This window comes from Lineus longissimus, chromosome 16 (genome assembly GCF_910592395.1).
Source record: "Lineus longissimus chromosome 16, tnLinLong1.2, whole genome shotgun sequence".
Lineage (NCBI taxonomy): Eukaryota > Metazoa > Nemertea > Pilidiophora > Heteronemertea > Lineidae > Lineus > Lineus longissimus.
The window spans coordinates 12055741-12075974 of record NC_088323.1 but is presented as its reverse complement, the minus strand read 5'-3'; the positions used below and the strand labels follow the sequence as shown (position 1 = coordinate 12075974).

The following is a 20234-nucleotide window of genomic DNA, read 5'->3' as shown; positions in this document are numbered from 1 at the left end:
TTTTCAGGATCAATATTCTTATTGTACCTGACGTATCTTAATACTCTTGGATTGTTCTTGGTTTTATACACTACATCACTATCTGTAGTAAAGTTAACTAGAAAACCGTCATCACTAGTTGCTGTCTCTGATTCATTTTCGAAGTTTTGATCAATATCATCAAAATTATCTTTAAAAGGATCATCAGTGCTATGTTTCGGATATGTGATGTTGAGTTTGGAGGCATATTCTGCCAAACACCAATTTTTCAACTCTTTTGGTTGTTTGCTGTATCTTGTTATTACTCTAATCTCCCACTTACCTGTCCCATTCCTGAACCCAGAAAATCATCAGAAAATCCTAAGTCCAATAAAATGGGGTGGGGTATGGTCGGAAACAGAATGCCCTGGATCAATATTATAATTGTTCTGTCGACTTCCTTGTCACACCCCAGAGCCTGGCAAAGAATTACACTAGGCCTAATCGGGTGAGGTTACGGATGACCTCAGTGACATAACAATTACGTATTCTCCAAAACAGTATAAGAGAAGTTGGACAGTTCTTGTGTACTCATTGATGTTTTTGTCAGAGGTTCGATTTGTTAATCGACGAGATGCGTTTGTTTTGGATTTTTTTTGCTTTGCCATTGGATTTTGGGTCGTGAATTCGATGGATAACGGTGACGACGGTGATGGTGGCGGTAATGGTGGGCATGGTGATGGTGGTGACGACGGAGGTAATAATGGTGCGGCTAACGAAGGCCAAGAAAGGAGACATCTTCATGGCTACAGCTTGAATCAGCGTTTGGACTACGTGGATACTTTTAGGCTGCACCATGCGATGGGCATTGCGCATGCCCGGTCTTGTTGTTCTTTTGCCGTACATCACCGCATCCATCCAAGGACATTCTCAAGATGGCTAGACCAGTATGAAGAGATGTCGGAACGCCGCGACAGGTGCACCCAAATTGAGAGGAGACGGCGGAGGATTCGGCAGCATGGCAATGATGAACAAGGTAACTCATTTTTGTCAGGAATTTACGAAAGATGTACAATTTTAAGTGAAGTAGGCCCATAAGATTAAGGCCTGTACTCACTGACGCGTTTTTCCGCCGCATTTTCACCGCCGGGCGGGGAATCCTTTGTTCACCTAATGAATAACAATTGATTTCCGCGCCTCGGTGAAAACGGTTCAGGCTTTCACTGAAATGAGGTTTTATCCATAGTTCGACATTATTCAGGGACTCTTCTTAGATTTCAGGCATACTCTACTCTTCTCCCCCTCCGATTCATCCCTTCACCGTCTGCTTGATAGGCCTACCGTTTGTCCTTTTCAGCGTTTTGGGCAGACATGGAAAATCAGCTCAACGACTGGTTTATTCAACGCCGCCAGCATGGAATTCCAGTATCCGGGATCGATCTCCAGTCACAAGCAGCCAGAGAATACAGACAATGTTGGACTAATCTGACGGAGGAACAAAGGCAGCAGACGAGAGCGCAAAGGCCTCGCAATCAGGATTTCCGAGCGTCAGATCACTGGCTGACCCGATTCAAAGAAAGGTAAAAACAACGAAGCCATTTCGTAAATTGGTATCTCACTTGGGTTGGGTTCTCTCACAACTTTTGTTCTGCCATAATGGAATAATGGGCCCAATGACCAAGAAATTGACAGTAATGGGGGAGTAAGCTACGTTTTTCAAAGCTAAAAGTGGTCTCCTTTTCCTTTCAGAAAAAGAATAAGCCATCGAAGAAAGAATAAGGACACGCGAACCCTCCCCGACAACGCTATGGAAATAGCGGCCGTCTATCGTAGGGAAACGTCTCAAATCATCCAAAATGGAAATTTCCATGTGATCATCAACATGGATGAAACATTTGTCAACTTTGACATGGTGCCGAAAACCACAATGGCTACAACAGGATCACATTCGATCGACATCAGATCCTCAAGAGGGAACGGGAAGATTGGATGCACGGTAACCTTGGCCGTCTCCAGCGATGGACGAAAACTACCAGCTGAGGTCAACTTTAGGGGCTTGGATGCTGAAGGCGAAGTTATTGCAGAACTGCGAGCCCATGCTCCCCAGAACGTGCGAGTTAGTAAACCTTTTCATTAACTAATCCTGGTTTATTAGCTGTTAGATGACCATATCATCTTCAACTGCCAATGGAGCTAGCTCTATGATCTGCCTGCTCTTCGTGTTTAATGGTCTTTTTACGAATCCTGTTCTATTTTTAAAATTATTGCAGTACGTTGATCTTTGAAACCATTTCCCAAAGCTATCAGCTGGCTGAGCAACAATACAATCGGAGAATGAGTCATACATTTTCATGAATTGCACCGATTTATTCTTTATTTCTAAACGAAACATTTTAATCTTAGGTTACAGGTACTCCGAATGGCTGGGCAAGACATCAGTCATTGATCGAATGGTTGCAAGCCATTGTTGTGCCATTTATTGCCGGAGCAACCTTTCTTCTCATCTTGGATCGCTACCCTGCCCATAGACATCATCTGTTTACGGAGGAAATTCCGCGGCAAAATGGACAGGATTCGTTCATTCCTGGACGATGCACTTCAATTTTGCAACCTTTGGACTTAACTGTAAATCGCAGTTTTAAATGTCATCTCAGATTGGTGTGGAAAGCCTGGAAGATTGGACATACCGAAGATGATGGACACTGTGATCAGATTTCCCGCCAGGAAGTAGTACGTATGATCAGTCTCGCCTGGGAAAGAGTGACATTCCAAGTGATAGTCAGTGGGTGGAGACTAAGTGGACTTCTTCCGGACGGGAATGACGACCCAGTGATCCCGCATCCAGCAGATGGGGAACTTGAAGAGGTTAATGATGAGCTTGAGTTTGACCCTGATGACGCTGATGTTGACTTTCATGATGAATAAAACCTTATCAGAATGTTAATCTTCTGTTCAATTTTTTCTTTAATGCCCATTATCAGGCAGTAGATCACCCTGTTCTTTCGTCCCAGTTCCAATCTAGTGACTTTACCCTTCCATGTCAAAGACGAGGCCACTCTTTTTAACTACAGGTGATGAAATCAACAATCAGGCCCGATCACAGTTTAAAGACTCCTTGTGGGTGTTCCTATAGTAGAGTCAATATAACACCTGACCCCAAAAAAATTGCAAGCAAACGTTTTATGGTTGTTTATTGTAGTATTGGGTCTTGTGAACAACATATCAAAAGTTTACAAAAATTTAAGTCCGGGAAAGGGTCGAAAAGTGACGTCAAAAACAAGATGGCCGCCAAATACTAGACCACTTCACTGCTTAACTGCAGAATAGCCAGGACTCTTCTATAATCACCCTTATTCCATTGGGCAATTGATCGGTTGTAGTAGCTCCCATTGTGTAAATACAGTGTGTTAAATGGTGAACGAATCGCCACAGTGATCTTGAGCTGTTACGAAACCGTGACCCTAATTGCCCCGGTCGCCCAGCCGCAGTACACGTGAACGACTACGTGACTAGGCAAGATTGTCGTAAAACCTTACAGTGTCCATTGTCATGTCACTACTCCAGGCTGTTCCATAAATTGAGCTCTGCCCCAACCAAAATTAGCAATATTCGGACTTAGTCACTTGCGATAGGGTTTGGAAATGGGACAGGTAAGTGGGAGATTAGAGTATATTGCCCATTTTGATATCAGTTGAATTGGGAGGAAGTTTTTCTAATTCAGCAGTGCTTTTAGTAAAAAAGGTTCGATCATCAGGTGGAGCTGTTGGTAGAAATAGGACATCTTGTGTGGCTTTGGTTAAAGTTAATTGCAAGACTAGATAAGCAGCTTCTTGAGCAGATATTTCACAGGCATTGAGGAATTTGTTTCCAACTTGTCTGACTTGCTGCCGCAAATTAGTATTGCCATTTTTAGCCTCTTTACAAGCATTATGTAGTATATTACTCATGCCTCGTGCAGATTTGCTAACATAAGAAACAATATACGTTGCACACGCAAATGCATCCAGCACAAATTGTATATCATGATTAGCTTTCCAAGCATTAACTAATAATTTCATGTAGGCATTAACTCGTATTTCTGATGGTTGACATGAAGTTCTAAAAAAACTTTAGGACCATTAATTGAAGTTTGGAGAGCAGAGTAATATTCTTCTTCAGATAATTCTAATTCATCTAGAAAGTCGACAAAGGATATGTCTGATCCATCACCCATTGAGTCCAACAAAATAGTAATTCTTTTATAATTGTGTTTATGTTCTTCTATGTTTTCTGGATTGACCTCGAAGGGGCGTAATATTTTAGTAGCTGGCATAGGAGGTAACAGTAAGTTAAAATTAAGCCCTTCGTAGTAAGGGCTCTATTTCTAAGCTAACGCCTAGAAAATTCTACCATATTGGATAATACCAGAGGTAGTATAACAATATGCCATATCCCCTTTAAATCCGCATGTGTCTACAGGTAAACAAAAAGTGACGTCACACTGCGCATGCTCACTTGGCACCGCCTCTATAACCTCACACCCCCCAGCCATTCAATCATCCTTCTTTGATTGAGACCGATCCCCAACAGGATAAAATGTTGGGAGGACAGGTGGGATAAATTCGTAGAATTTTCTAGGCGTTAGCTTAGAAATAGAGCCCTTACTACGAAGGGCTTAAATTTCTAGCGTAACGCTCTAGAAAATTCTACCATATTGGATAATACCAGAAGTAGTATAACAATATGCCAGACTTGTCAGCGGAAGGTGGGATTTTATACCCAAACCACCAACCAAAACAAAACGAAGGCAGGAGTGTGAGGAGCTCAGAAGAGCATGCCCCCCCCCCCCTCATTCAGACCCAGGAAGGAAAATTTTAAAAGGCTATTCACCAAACGATCAGTGAGTTCTCCTTCCTGCTACGGTCGGATGTAGTCTGTTGGATCCGTCAACCTGTGTTTGAAGATCCACCAAGTAATGAGACGTGAATGTAGTCTGCCTGGCCCAAGAACCTGCCAGCAGAATGTCCTCCACTGCCAGACCCGCCGCGAAAGCCCAAGATGCCGACATCCTCGCACCTCGTGGCCCCTGGCTGAGACATTGCCCGCATAGGCAAACTTGATCACCTTTTTAAGCCAGGAAGAGATAGTTCTGGTACACACAGACCCTTCCCCCCTACATTTAACAAACAAACGGGAGCCACTGGCCCACCCACATGAAAGATAAAACTTAAGCATCCTCACAGGACAGAGCAACCTATCTGAGATGTCTCGACCTGAGAACCTATCATGTCTTAGAACGAAAAATGGTTTTGAATCTGTGTTTGCCGCCTGGGTCTTAGCTAAAAACCCAGGGACAGTCCGAAGATGTACCCCATCATCCGAAAAAATTAAGTCTCGCTTATCTCGCGAAATAGCATAAAGCTCGCTTGTCCGCTTTGTACAAGCCGAGGCAAGCAGAAATACAGTTTTCTATGTCACAAAAACTCTTTGCAGGACAGTATCAAACTTAACAGGCTCGAACGGAGCTTTCGTGAGCATTGATAACACCTTTAAAAGATCCCACTCTGGGACTCTATTCCTCAATTGAGGCCTTTCAACTGAAAAATTCTTAAGAAGCGCGGTAAAAAACGGGGTGACTTCCCACCGAATAACCATCAAAAAACCCCAGAGCAGCCGATAACGCTGACCGGTGGTTCGCAATAGTTGCTGGCAATCTGCCCAACTCTTCAAACATATATACAAAATAATCAGCAATCAATGAAATAGAGACATACTGTAGAGGCTCGTCCCTTGAAGAGAGCCAAGCCGAGAATGTACCAAAATGGCTCTCGTAGACGGACAGAGAAGACTTTCTCTGAGGTCTAGCTGCCCTAGTCGCAACCTTCTGAGAAAACCCTCTCTGTACCAAGGAATTCTCGATAAAGACCAGGCGTGAAGAGCCTGGGACTGGGGCTGGGAGTGAAACACGACCGACCCCGGTTGTCGGAGTAACCGACGGTGAGGAGGTAATGTTAGTGGAAACTCCACCAGCAGCTGAAGGAGAGCTGGAAACCAAGACTGCGCTGGCCAAGCTGGTTCAATCAGGATTATTATCGAGTCGGATTCGTTGACTTTCCTGAGAATGTCGCGAATCGGAATACTCGTCTTCATCAGGTTGTCCCAAGAAAGAGACATGGCATCGACCGCCCATGCTTGATCGTCCGGGAAGGGGCTGACATAAAGAGGTAGCTGATTGTTCTTTTAAGTCACAAACAGGTCTAATTGCAGAAAAGGGAACAGAGCAAAGATCTGACTGAAGACTGATTTCGCCAGTGTCCACTCTGTCTCCAAGACACGATTCTGTCAACTGAGACTGTCGGCCAGAACGTTTCTCTTGCCTGGTATAAAGGCCACTCTGAGAAAGATCCCCTGTTCCTGACAGAATAGAAAAAGCTCCCTGGTGAGCAGGTAGAGACTCAACGACTGGGTGCCCCCTTGTCGACGAATGTAGGACACCACAGTGGTGTTGTCCGACAGAATTCTGATGCATTTGCCTCGAATCTGATTCAACAAAGCCTTGATTGCTAACAGGACCGCCTTCAGCTCCAGGAGATTGATGTGAAGGCTGGCTTCCTGCTCTGACCACTGACTGGACACCGTCTGAGTGCCTAAGTGGGCACCCCAACCCGATAGACTGGCATCGGTAATAAGGGTCACGACTGGTTCGGGAGGATGCAACGGATCTCCGGCCATCAGATTGTCCTCGGACTCCCACCACAGAAGATACTGGAAAAATATTGGCTGCAGCGGCACCACTTTTTCTATGTGATCTTGATGGGTTTTGAAAAAGCACTTGAGATAAAACTGCAGTGGGCGTAGATGAAGCCTCCCCAGTGGGATGAAATCTGCCATGAAGTTGAGGAGCCCCTAGGAAAATGAAGGGAGCAGTCGCCAGACCGAAGCACATTGCTCGGAAGCGATATATGTTGTCCCCTATACAAAACATTAGGTATTTGCGGAACTGAGGATGCACTGGCACATGGTAATATGCATCCTTCATGTCTCGGGACACCACATATTCCCCCTTGTTCAGCTGTGCCCTTATCGAATGGACAGACTCCATCTTGAAATGGGGCACCGAAAGGTGTTGATTTAACGCTTTTAGATCTATCACAGGCCGGTGCCCCCCCCCCCCCCGACTTTTTTGGAGTTACGAACATATGAGAGTAAAACCCTGCCTCCAAACCTGAGGCGGGGACGATCTCTATGGCTTTCTTGGCTAACATCAAGTCTACTTCCCCGAGCAAGACTCGTCTCTTGGGAAAGTCCCTTGGTAAGGCAATGGGACGAGGGTGTTTTGTTAAGGGGGTAAGGATTGGAACTTCAGCCTTAAACCGTGAGTTACTACATCCATGACCCACTGGCCGGAGCCTATTCGAGCCCACATGCCCGCAAACTCCGCCAGTCTGGCCCCCACTGGAGAACCCGAACCCAGTGGGAGCAGGGAGGGTCCCCTGATATCAGGGACGCTGCTTTGGTGGAGGCGGCATCTGTGTCCTGCCACCCCTGCCACCCCTAAAGCTGTTATTGTTGCCAGCCCTAGCTGACCGAGAGCTACCGCGCCCACGCCCCCTAGGAGCTAGAGTAGGCATCGCAGTGAAAGACTGAGACGAACTCGTATGATAAGGCTGAGACCTCCCAGAGACAGAATTCGAGGAGGACTTAAACCTAGGCTGTGACCTACTAGATTGTGCAACAGCATGCAACTTATTGTGTTGAGCTGTGAATTTCTGCAGGGTAGGCACCACCTCCCCAAACAGAGAAGGAGGCATGCCTTCCTTCTGTACAATAGGATGATTTACCAGCCACTTCTTGGCTGCAGGGGGAACCAAAGACACCGGTGCAGACTCAATAAAAGAGCGCCGCCTAGCCAGCGTTGAGAGAGCCACAGATGTGGCGGCAAACTCAGTGGCGTGCTTTACCGCCCAAACCAAACTAGCTGACATAGCAAGCTTGGCCTGTAAATCGCTGGCCAAGGGGTCCCCTGCGGCCTCGATGCGCCGTATACCCCCAACCAACACATCAATAGCATTGAGTGCCGACAGTGCCTTCCTTGACTGACGCTCCACATCCTTCATCTCTGCACTCTTAATAAGGGCAAGCAAAAGTAAAAAAATGTTTATCGTCCGAAGGGTAGTTGAAAATTGCATCGGGGGGCATATTTTATTTTTATTTTTTATTACTTTTTACACATGAAAGGTCAGGTTCAGGCCATCGTTGAGTCCCGATCCCCTTACAACCACTGTACACAGGCCCTGTATGGCATCATGAGGTATTACTATCGACTATAGCATAGGATGCTAAGTATTTAGGCCTACTCTATGCTAGCTTGCAAGCAAAAACAAGAACAAGGTAATCTTCATGAACATAGAACGTTTATTTGATTCTTCAAACATGACTCCCTTTCTGATCACCTTTCATCACTACCGACTACCGTACTCATAGTCATATCAAACTAGTGTCATCGAAAACATACAAAATGTATTTAATTTTCACCTTTCAAATTCCTACAAATCGTGACATCTCTGCTACCTTTACTTTTTTGGCTGTAGGGCCCTAGTATTTCTACTGACTGCTTTTACACCAGAGTCTTTGCAATCATTGCAGAGTGGGTAGAAACCATCCTGAGAAACAAGATCTTGTTCCCCTCCACACTGAAAGCAAAGAGGATCTGGACATGATGAATAATATGGCTTTTCCATTGGTTGGTTGCAGCTCAGATCAGCCTTTACAAAAACAATACCAACAACTGAATCATCTTCATCATCATCATCATGACACAAATCACTGAACCTTGACCCACAGGTGTATTCAATGTCTTCGAGGAGAGAGACCAGTTCCCTTTTGTGGGCAGGTTTTAGTTTCTGTTTTGCATATACCACTCGCCACCTCTCGCATTCATTGCATTGAATTACAGTCTGAGTGTTCTTTGCATACTGTGATGAAGGGGGGAAAGGCATACCATGATCCTTTCCATTGCACTTCTCCTTCAAAGATGGCCGATGGCATTCTGTTGTCTGCACCTTGCCATACAGATCAGAGAAAGTCTGGTAGTGTACACTACCCACTTCAAGTACAGGATCAGGTAAGTGGTGCAACTTTGAAAACACGTTGTCTTCTCGCCTTGGAGGGGAACACCCAAATTTAAAATTGTGTCCACATTTCTTATGCTAAACATGTAATGTACCACCTCAGTCAGTTGGCCGCGGCCCCATTTCCGCGTAATTCTCTCTGCGCTATGACGTCACTGCATATCATTACGAGCTCATTATCGCGTACATTTTGGCGTGAAAAATATGAAGTCGGAAATCGATCCTAAACTTGCCAAAATCTTTCTGAATGACATGTAAACGGAACATATTATTCTAGATGAAACATTAATTAGTAGTTTCATTAAGAAAAAAGTGTAAAAAGTCCTGAGGTTTGCTGTTTACGTGAGTTTGATCAGCGGTCGTCGCCCGAAAATTTGCAATTTTTTCACGTAATTTTGTTGAATAAATGCACCTAACTCATCAAAAACATCGCGCGTGCTCAGAAGTAATGACTGATATTTATTGTTATATGTATCTTTGACTGAATAACAAGATAGTAAAAATGATTATTTCTGCCGCACGGCTAGAAATACGTTTAAGTTGCCTCTGATTTTGGTCAGAAAATGTTGCAGCCGGATTTAGGTTCCGACCACACCCGAAGTTGAGCCGAAGAGGCCCGAACACTAGGATCGCCACCATCGCTACAAAACGTGTTCTAGAATACTGATTATGAAAACTTGTCCAATAGCCCATCCTGCCGTCCCATCCCTCCTTTCATGAGACCACCATTGCCCAAATTTAATGACAAAATGATGCAAAGAAGAAACTTAACATTAAAGATAACTAATCCTCTCTTCTGCATCTTGAAACTCTTTAACAGTGAAACGCTAACATTGAAACAAGAACACCAATAACAAACAGACAGTCAATTGTTGAAGGGTGTAAAACACAATGCCAAATTCAAATTCTTGCAAGTGGTGCTGTTGAACTTTTCAAGTGGAAGGAATCAAACTTATTTTCATTCGTGACGTTATTTGCTAATGATTGTTTACACCATTCAACAGCTTGACATGTTCATCAAACCCGATTGACTGGAGAAGTGAAAGTATTAGCTGAAAGATAAAGCAGATTTTTCCTGAATGACAACAGCCTGGATGTACAATTACAACAGTCAAATTGATGACAAACTTCAAGTTAAACCAATCACAATCTTGCAGGAAGATGTCCTGTAATAGGTTAAGTTTACACCTTTAACACTGGCATTGGTCATGCTGCTCAAATTACATACTTTATCAACTTTTTGGTATTATCTTTTACTGATACAGCAACTCTAAAAATGAGATCATGGCAAGTTCTGTGCGCGATGTCTGGCACAAAATAACTCTTGTGGGGGTACTGATGAGGCTATTCCCGGCTTTATAAGCATCATTGATGGCTTGGAAGCCCGTTCAGACCCAGGCCAGGGTCAGGGAAAATAAACTATCCATCCAAAGGTCGTCCAAAATTACCAGACAATGCCTATTATTGAGCCATGTCACCTAGTAGGCCCTGGTGTTTTGGACCGTGAAGATCCACATTGTAATGTGTATATGATTTCTTTTCCTGAACTATGGCAGCCTTTTACAGGCAAATCTGGCAAAAAAGTGCCTAAACATAGGCAACTAAAATTACCAAACAAACAAAAGATATATCATTATGAGAAAGTTTATTTTCACAGAGGATATACAGCGAAATTTCTGAAGAATCAGCCGGATTGCCCAACAGTAGTAGTAGACATCTCAGTCACCTGGATCTTTTCGGAAGTGAAGCATCATGGCTCATGCTTTACTGTTTGAGCACATCCACACAAATCGATAGTATTCCTGGTCAATATCAATGACGATATGGTGGAACACATGACATACCTCCAGTCTCATAACATAACAATAACATAACACTCACTCAGTCACTGTCGCTCTGACATTTCTGACGACTATTCTACCAGTAGCTTTATCAAAAGGCTCAAAATCATCTGGTCATTTGGCCACAAGTTGTAGAAATTATAGTCAGACTAAGCATATTCATCAACAGAACTCAAACAGGCTACCATCATGCCATTCTCACTTTTAACCACAATTTTTTTGAGCATTTTCTTTCAGACCAACGAAGACCTGACCAGTGTAAAACCCACCCTTGATTGTTTCAGGTACCTCTATGAAAAAGTGGACACTGGGTGTCAGTGAAAACATGGTAAAATCATGATCCATGACCTCAAACCTCCTGTTTGGTTCTGTACTGCATAGAACATGCTTGCCTCTCTCAAGAGCAGCTACTGGGTGGTCAGGCTCTCCTATTTTGACAGTATGTTTATCATCAGATGATACATGGGTCATTCTACTGAAAAGGTATAAAACCAGCAGAGCCAAAAAATGAGAAACATGGTATTTCCAAATAAAAAACTTTTATTATCAAAAGTTAACATTACAAAAATATAGTTTTTTTTCAACAGTAGTGGAGCTCACATATTACAATATTTCTGGAATCCCTAGGGAATGTATCAAACCCTGGATTATTTGTCAGTGGTGTTACCTGACATTTTTTGGGTCATGGTGTACCGCAGTATACTCGAGGAATGACCATGCATAGTTATTTATCTAGTGTTATGGTCACTTTGAACTCCCCTGTCAATATTATGTACATTGTTACTGATAAAATTGGCCATTGGTGCTATTTACTCATCCCTGGAGCTAAACATGGTAAACTGAGGTCACAAATGTCTATATCTATCAAATGTAGTATGACCACTGTGGCTGTAGTTATGACAGGGATAAATGACCATTCCTACTACATATTAAAGTCAACTGTTCAAGCTAACAATGTGTACATTATTACGCTTGGAAAGACTTTAATCATTGGTAACACCACTGATACAGCAATAACACCACTGACACTAAGTAACACCACTGACCGGATTAGTAAATTAATGACAGTAGTAGAGTCATGATCTGGTGTCTAGTCATACTCGCCATTCAGTATTTACGATGAGTACATGACTATGCACCAATAGGCAAACATAAACATATTGAACACACTTTAACCGGTACAGCATTATCATTGTCAGTGGTGTTACTATCAGAATATGCACACATCATGTTCATAGAAGGTTTAGATAAAATATTCTAGAAATCTTATACTGTAGTAACAAAATTTTGTTCATGTCTCAGAAATAATCTTTACTCTCTCTCTCTAAATTATGAAATAACACTAACACTAATACCCGGTAATGACAATTACTGTTGTTAATAGGGCTAAATGGTAACCACTGACCTCAATGGAATTTTTGCATTTCAAAAAGCCCAAAAACAAACACGGTCAATAACTGATATCGAATAGTAATACTGTAACACTTAAATTGGAAACTGTAACAATGAAATTTGCAGTTGTAGTCAGTGTGAAAAATCAGAGCCTGCCACTGGTACTGAAAATAGTTAAACTTTTGATACTAGAACTTGGCAGTGAGTGATTCATCTACCCCAACATGATAGGCTAAAAACCAAATTATTCAACAAACTGCTTCTCTATGACAGCCCATACTTTTGGATCTACTTTCTCTGAAATAAGCCGAAGCAAAATGTGCATCAACATGATCTTGGCGCATTTGCCTGGCTTGAATCATGTATTTTATTTTCAATTTGCCAGTATGTGTGAAACACTGACGTGAGGTTCTAGGCCAGAATTGATATCTAAGCCATTGTACTGAAGGGACTGCTGTCCCTGGAGGACAGCGCTTTGTAACCTCCTCATGTAAGGTTCTAGCATTCAAGGCTTGTGCCAAATGAACTATAGGGTCACAATCAACAACTTGGTTGTGTCTCCGGTCATCTACTGCTAATTCAGCTTGGGAGTTCAGGTAACTCTGACATTCCTCAAGGAAAATGGTGTACTTTTCACCGTTCCTTGAATTATTCGCAGGAAGGTCCCATACGAGATCACTGTCCTCCAGAGACAGCGCTTCCCTCAACCGTTCATCAATCTTTGCCTCTGGTAAATTCTCAGCAGCTGAAGCGTCGCCAGTGAGGACTGTGTACATTTCTCTCAAAACAGCAGAACCTATATTGCACACAGTACCAAACTTTATTCTAAATTCTCTCTTCATTGCTCGAGTGTGGTACTTGGGCGATTGAGATTCCAAACTTGTCTTAACCTTGTTACACTCAGCTAATCTCTCGCCCTCACTGGCTAGAGCGGCAACTTTCCACAAGAAATGGAGGTGTTCCTTAGAACCGGTATATACATACAGGGCACACATGACAGGAACATTCTCTTTCAAATGTTTATAATAGTCCCACCTCCTTCGCCTGTCTGCTGGACAGAGATCATTTACAAATATAGGTTGAGAGGCAGCTTCAAGTGCTTGATGCTTGATGCAGGGTGTAATACTGAGCCTGCATTGATGGCTTTCCAGTTACTTTGGCAGGTAAAATATCCCAATGATCCACATCGGAAGCCAAAAACACTTGTTTTTGCCTTTTGCCTGTGGCGTCACTTTGCCCATCCAAGAAGCTCACATACTTTCTCATGTTGTCTGCAAGTTTCAAAACTGCCTCTCTCACCCCAGTCCATTTTGGACTTTTCATGTATGTACAACCAGTCATGGTGAATAGGCAAGATGAATACCTATCAAGTTCACCTCTTTTCAAGGAGTCCAAGATATCAAATCATTCCTCAGAGTTAGTTTCCCATTGGGCTGCGCAAGGCCATATTTTTGGGGAAGACAGTTCCTTGCAGCCCCGGCAGCGTTGCTCGTGAGAAATGTATTAATGTCTTCAGCAGGTGGCAAGTTCATCCTATCCGGCATGCTTACACGGAATTCTAAGTAGCACCCAAGGGCGAGACTACTGCAGCAACAGGGCTGCCCTGGTCAACACGTGCACTCAAATCGTTTTTCTGTGGCCCCATGTAGGCTTCTACCTGCAAAATGAGTTACTTAGGTCAGAGAATATTGGCAGAGATTTCACACGTAATAATAATAATAATACGAGTCTTGTATAGCGCAGTATCCAACCATTAACTGGCCGCTCAAAGCGCTTGATAGGCCTCTTTAAAAAGCAAATGTTTAAGTTGTCCCTTGAAAGATAACAGAGAGCTGCAGTTCCTAACAGTTGAAGGAAGTTTGTTCCACAGCTGAGGGGCTCCAATTGAAAATGCTCTACCACCGACTGACATGACATTGGCCTTTGGGATAGACAGAAGAACGGCCGATGAAGAGCGCAGAGTTCGAGAAACGGTATGAACGGAGAGAAGTTCTGAAAGGTATTGTAGTGTGTTCCCTTCCACACCATTCCAAACCAACGAACACGATGACGAATCTCTGCTTTATTCGTTTATTGATACTCAGTATAAATTGTGAACTTGACACGCCGATAACAATAATAACAACCCAACATGGCTCCGCGCTTGCGCAGATAGCACCTTAAACAAGAAAAACACAAGAGCAAATAAATCGACCACTACATCTCCTCCCCCCAGAAAGTGCAAGAAGAGACATAGAGAATCCCAAAGCAAAATGACCAACTACCAGTACAAACCATGTACTATATCAACAGCCCCAAGACCTGAGCAAGGCTCAATCTATAACAAAACAATATATTACTCTACCATCAGTGAAATAACAAAGCTCCCTGCGGTAAATCCTATAGTACTTCTAATACACGAAATTATACATAAACAGAAATATGCAGGTTCAGTCATAATCCACAGACCACAAATTAGAATCTAACCACGGCTACACTAGAATCTAATCATACCACAACTTAAGTTGAGACACATGTCTGGTCTCTAGTCTATTCTTGTCTTTCTTAACTCTAAATGTTACAGGCGAAACCTGTTCAACAATCTCATATGGCCCTTTCCATCTAGGAGCCAACTTCTTCGAGAAATTCTTCTCAGCCGAAGACATATAGTGAGTCATTAACCAAACAACATCACCAACTTTGAAAGTAACAGGAGATTTAGATTTATCATATGCTATCTTGTTCTCACTTTGAACTTTCTCCATCTGACACAAAGCAGCATCTGCCCTCTCCCTATCCAGAGTTTCCTTCTTCACCATGAATGAATGAAAATTACTACCCTTACCCTCATCTTGAGATGTTTGTGGACTCAGAACATTTACTATTGGTGATTGGATTGCTCTGGAGAGAGAAAGTTCAGCTGGACTGAATCCAGTGGCACGATTCACAGCAGAATTCATAGCAAATCTAATCTCACTCAGATGAATATCCCAAGTTCTGTGATCACCACCAGCCTGAAATACCTCAGCTTGCAACATAGCTCTGAGATCTCTATTGGCTCTTTCCACCCAATTTGCTTGAGGGTGGTATGGAGAGCAATAAATCTGTTTAACTCCCCACTTTGTGCACACCGCCTTTAGAGTTCTACTAACAAATTGAGGACCATTATCTGATACGAGGTACTTACAGGGACCAAATCTAGTGAAAACCTCTCTAACAAGTACAAGAGCAACATCCTTGCCTCTAGCCTTCTTTAGTGGGAATAATTCAACCCATTTAGAGAAATGATCTCTGACCACTAACACATTTTTATGTGAAGAGTAAGATGCGGGTAACGGACCAACCAGATCCACAGCAAGTAATTCCCAGGGCCTACTACTCTTGATTGGTTCCATGGGACCAGCAGGTTTCCTGTAGATTGGCTTAGTGACCTGACACACTTTACACGTCTTCACAAAGTTTCGAACATCTTTACCAACACCTGGCCAAACAAAGTTTTGCAAAACTCTCTTCAAAGTATTAGATCTTCCTCTATGACCAGCGGTCGGCTCAGAATGTAAGCTATACATGACATGAGATCTGAGAACCTTAGGAACAACAATCTGTGTTCCTTTGACTAACATACCAGACTCGATCGAACAGTCTTTGTACAAATTGGTTCTTGGTTTCACCGCTTTACCTTCAGATGTAATATACTCAAAGATAGGTCTCAGCTCTGGATCCTGCAATTGTATGAGTATCAACTCAGATGGTTTAAGAAGCAACTGACTAGGAACATCCGACCCATAGCCATGCGATCCTATGCCACCACGACCCGGTATTGCCAGTGGAGGATCGGGAACCACCTCCCGACAAGCAGAACAAAGAAAATCTATTTCTCTTGCTTCGTCCACAGACACGCCCACACAATGGTCATGATACCAGCGATCACACTTGTCGCATTGGATCCAATCCTCATATTCGGCAGTATCACTAGGTGTACACTCAGGATCAGAACAACGCTCTATCTGAACCTCATTCACTACAAACACACCAATGGTATAAACAGCTTCAAATCTGGAATCCCTACTCAAAGCATCTGGTACAATGTTCTGCTTCCCAGGTCTATACTTGACCTCAAAATCAAAGTTTTGTACTCTCAACACCCATCTATAGAGTAAAGGTGGCAAATTGGATCTCCTGAAAATCCATGTCAAAGCTTGGTGGTCACTATACACCACCGTGTGTCTCCCTTCCAAGAGTGATCTAAATTTCTCCAAACCCCATACAACTGCTAGAATTTCTCTGTTAGTTGTACTGTAATTTCTCTCATGCACGTTCAACGTCCTACTTGCATAAGCCAAGACTTTCAGGATTCCATCTTGCCACTGGTACAAGGCTGCACCAAGCCCAACTCCTGAAGCATCAGTATGTAGCTCAAACTCACCAGAGGCCTCAGAGTGTGCCAAAATTGGAGCTTCACACAATTTCTTTTTCAGTGCTTCAAACGAATTTTGACATTCTACTGACCATGACCAAGGAACTTTGTCCCGTCTTAGATGAAAGAGAGGCTCTGCAGTGCTCGAAAGATTGGGAATGAACTTACCAAACCAAGTTACCATACCCAAAAATCTGTCCATCTCTTTACGGTTGACAGGAGGAGCATAATTAAGGATGGCCTCAACTTTACCTGGGTCAGTTGAAAAACCTTCTGAAGACACTCCTAACCCAAGGTACTTAGCAGACTGCAGAAGGAACCGACTTTTAGGAAGAGAAGCTGTCAGACCTGCCTCTTTCAGACACTGTAAAACCTTTCTTATATGAATCAAGTGTTCCTGGATCGTTAAGCTGTAGACCAGTATGTCATCAATATTGACCTTTACACATTCTCCTAATAGGCCTGCTTTGGTCAAAATCTTCTCCATCAACCTCTGAAAGGTGGCACTTCCGTTTTTGCAACCAAATGGCATCACCCGGAACTGATAAAGAGGGAAATTTTCCCCGGCAGAGAAAGCCGTGAGTTCACGATCTTCTGCCCTAAGCCCCACCTGATAGTAGCCACTTTTCAAATCTATCACAGAGAAAACCTTGGCCCCATTCAAGTTGCTCATGACATGATCAAGTTTTTTTATATGATATGCATCGAACTTAGTTACCGAATTCAACTTCCTCAGATCAACACACATCCTATATGATTTATCAGGTTTGGGAATCATAATAATAGGCGACCTCCAAGGACCTTTAGCTTCCTCAATCACACCCTTAGCAAGCATATCATCAAGTTGTGGCTTGAGTGACTCTTCCTTACCTGGAGTCAAATTGTAAGGCTTCTGCCTAATCGGTGCAACATCTTCAATCAGCTCGATTTCGTGCTCAATTACAGTTGTATGACCTAGTGTTTCACTAAATACTTCAGGAAACTCCTGCTTCAGTTTCTGAATCTCAGATTCTCTTTGTTCAGGACTAATCAGTGAAGTGGGTACTTCACACGATGTATCACCAGAAACGTCGTCTTTGTGGTTTGCAAGAGACTCACTCAAACTGGATATGGTCTCAACAGTGCAAGGAGTATGATCGAGCAATGGCCACTTAACTATGGGTTTGTGTGGAGTCCAATATGACCCTTCCCCAAAATCAACAGTTAACCCAGACTTGTATATGAAGTCCCTACCAACCAATACTGGAGAATCTAGCTTGCAAACCACTACACACTCTACTGCCAAAGGTACACCAGCACATTCAAGATCAAGCATGGCTACACCAAGAGTGTCAACTTGACTACCCTCAAACCACGAAAGAGACAACTTTTTGTCTGAGACAATTTCAACACCAACTTCTTCACACAGGTCTCTGGTTACCATGGTGACTGCACTTCCACTATCAACCAAGCCTTTCACAGACTTACCAGCAACTGATAATTGAACATGAGGTTCAACCATTCTCAAATCAGTTTTTACAAATTTGTTCGGCTTTACTTCAACCTTCTTATGGGAACCGGCTTCAGACTTGCTACTACCGGAAGTATCAAGCTTCCGATTTGGACACTGGTACCTTTTGTGACCAAGTTCACCACAACCGTAGCAAGCATCATTGTATTTACCACCTGGTTTCTTTACAAAATCTGGTCTCTTCACAAAATCTGTTTTCTTACTAAGAAAAGAGTCCAACTTAGGGGTAGAATCTAACTTTTTCTTATTGTCTAGCATGAGATGCTTTTCTAACACATAGCTGTCCGAAAACTGAGCCAACTGAAACAGACTGTCCCCTTCCCTCTCAATTAATTTCAAATGTAACTGTTCATCTCTAACTGTTGAAATAAACTGGTCAACCACAATTTTTCTGAAAATGTCAGAAGCTTCATCATCCTCTAACAACCTTTTCGACGGGGTTGTCCAATGTCTGAAGTACGCCTCCAATCGCGATGCGTAATCCAAGAACGTCTCGGATCTTTCTTTGGTGTCAGTACGGAACTTGGAGCGACAGGCAGACGGAGTTAAGCGATAGCGTAACAAAATCGCTTTTTTTACAATATCGAAGTTACCACGATCCGCTAGCGGGACCGCAAAGTAAGCTGATTGCGCACTATCTGAGAGAAACGGCTCTAAGGCTGCACACCATTCATCTCTGTCGATCTTGTACCGAGTTGCCAGATTCTCGAACGTTTGCAGCCAAAGCACCACATCGTCAGTTTTTGCAATCTTCGAAAACTCCTTGATGGGTATGAATCGGCGTTCCCTCTTGGGCATCTTGTCAACGATCGACTCAATGGATTCACGCATGATCCGATTGTTCTCATCTCTCTCTTCCCTGAATGTTTCCAACATTCTCATAAACACTGCCGGATCAGTATTAGTAGGTGGTGGCGGGGATACTGACGAAGTTGCCACCATTGCCGTAAGAAAAGGATCCTTTAGGTCTTTCAACTCGGATAGCGCTATAACTCTCTCTGCTTTATCTTTGTACTCAGCAGAGTTCAGCCCATTTTCTGTACACAGAACATTTATATAATCACTCGTATATCGCCTGAGCGATTCAGCAATTGCTACAGTCGGCAAAACAGGAAACTTAGCTGCCATTTTCGAAGGCGTTTTTGGCAATGGCATAGCAATACCCACAACCACACAAACAGAAGTGTTCACTCTAACGAAAGGAACAAGCAGCAGCAGGAGAAAGCAGCAGCAAACACTATCAATAAGCATGTAATGTAGCAGCCGTAACATGGACTATTTCATGCAGCAACAGTCAAAAAGTCAGCAAAAGCAACATGCAGCCTCGAAGCGAATGTCAATATATCAAATATCTTACCAATAAACACACTTCACCTGTACCAGGTCGTACAGTTTACTTGCACCAGGTCGTACAACCAACCCACACTATCGGTAAGTGCAGTACTACACACTAGGTTGTGTGTACATTTACAGTACATGGGCATGTACATCTGATGCACAGCGAGATTACATGTGCACCTGCTCCGGTCAGCACAAGGCCAGCGTTTTGCACTTTGGAAGCGCAAAAAAGTCCACAGAATTAGAGTTCTAAAATTCGAGTTCTAAACGTTGGGCGCCAATGTAGTGTGTTCCCTTCCACACCATTCCAAACCAACGAACACGATGACGAATCTCTGCTTTATTCGTTTATTGATACTCAGTATAAATTGTGAACTTGACACGCCGATAACAATAATAACAACCCAACATGGCTCCGCGCTTGCGCAGATAGCACCTTAAACAAGAAAAACACAAGAGCAAATAAATCGACCACTACATCATTGGGGAGCAAGTTGGTGAAGACACTTGTAAGTAAGAAGGAGAACCTTGTACTTGATGCGCTGTTGCACAGAAAGCCAATGTAGAGACCTGAGTACTGGGGAAATGGAAGATCGTTTCTTGGTCTTGGTAATAAGGCGAGCGGCAGAATTTTGTACCTTCTGTAGGGGTATAATTGTTGAATTGGGACAACCAAGGAAAAGGGAATT

The 20234-nt window shown here is 43.1% G+C and overlaps 1 protein-coding gene and 1 long non-coding RNA gene across 2 annotated transcripts; one reads left to right on the top strand and one right to left on the bottom strand.

The window, feature by feature from the left end:
- Positions 1 to 1447: 1447 nt before the first annotated feature.
- On the top strand, positions 1448 to 2824 carry LOC135500592 (uncharacterized). The gene is made up of 3 exons (XR_010449483.1): positions 1448 to 1538; positions 1708 to 2074; positions 2362 to 2824. It is a non-coding gene; the product is annotated as an uncharacterized LOC135500592 (long non-coding RNA).
- Positions 2825 to 6279: 3455 nt separating this feature from the next.
- Positions 6280 to 6828, bottom strand: LOC135500157 (uncharacterized). Its single transcript, XM_064791403.1, has one exon. The coding sequence runs from the start codon at positions 6826 to 6828 to the stop codon at positions 6280 to 6282; it is 549 nt and encodes a 182-aa protein (XP_064647473.1).
- Between the last annotated feature and the right edge of the window lie 13406 nt (positions 6829 to 20234).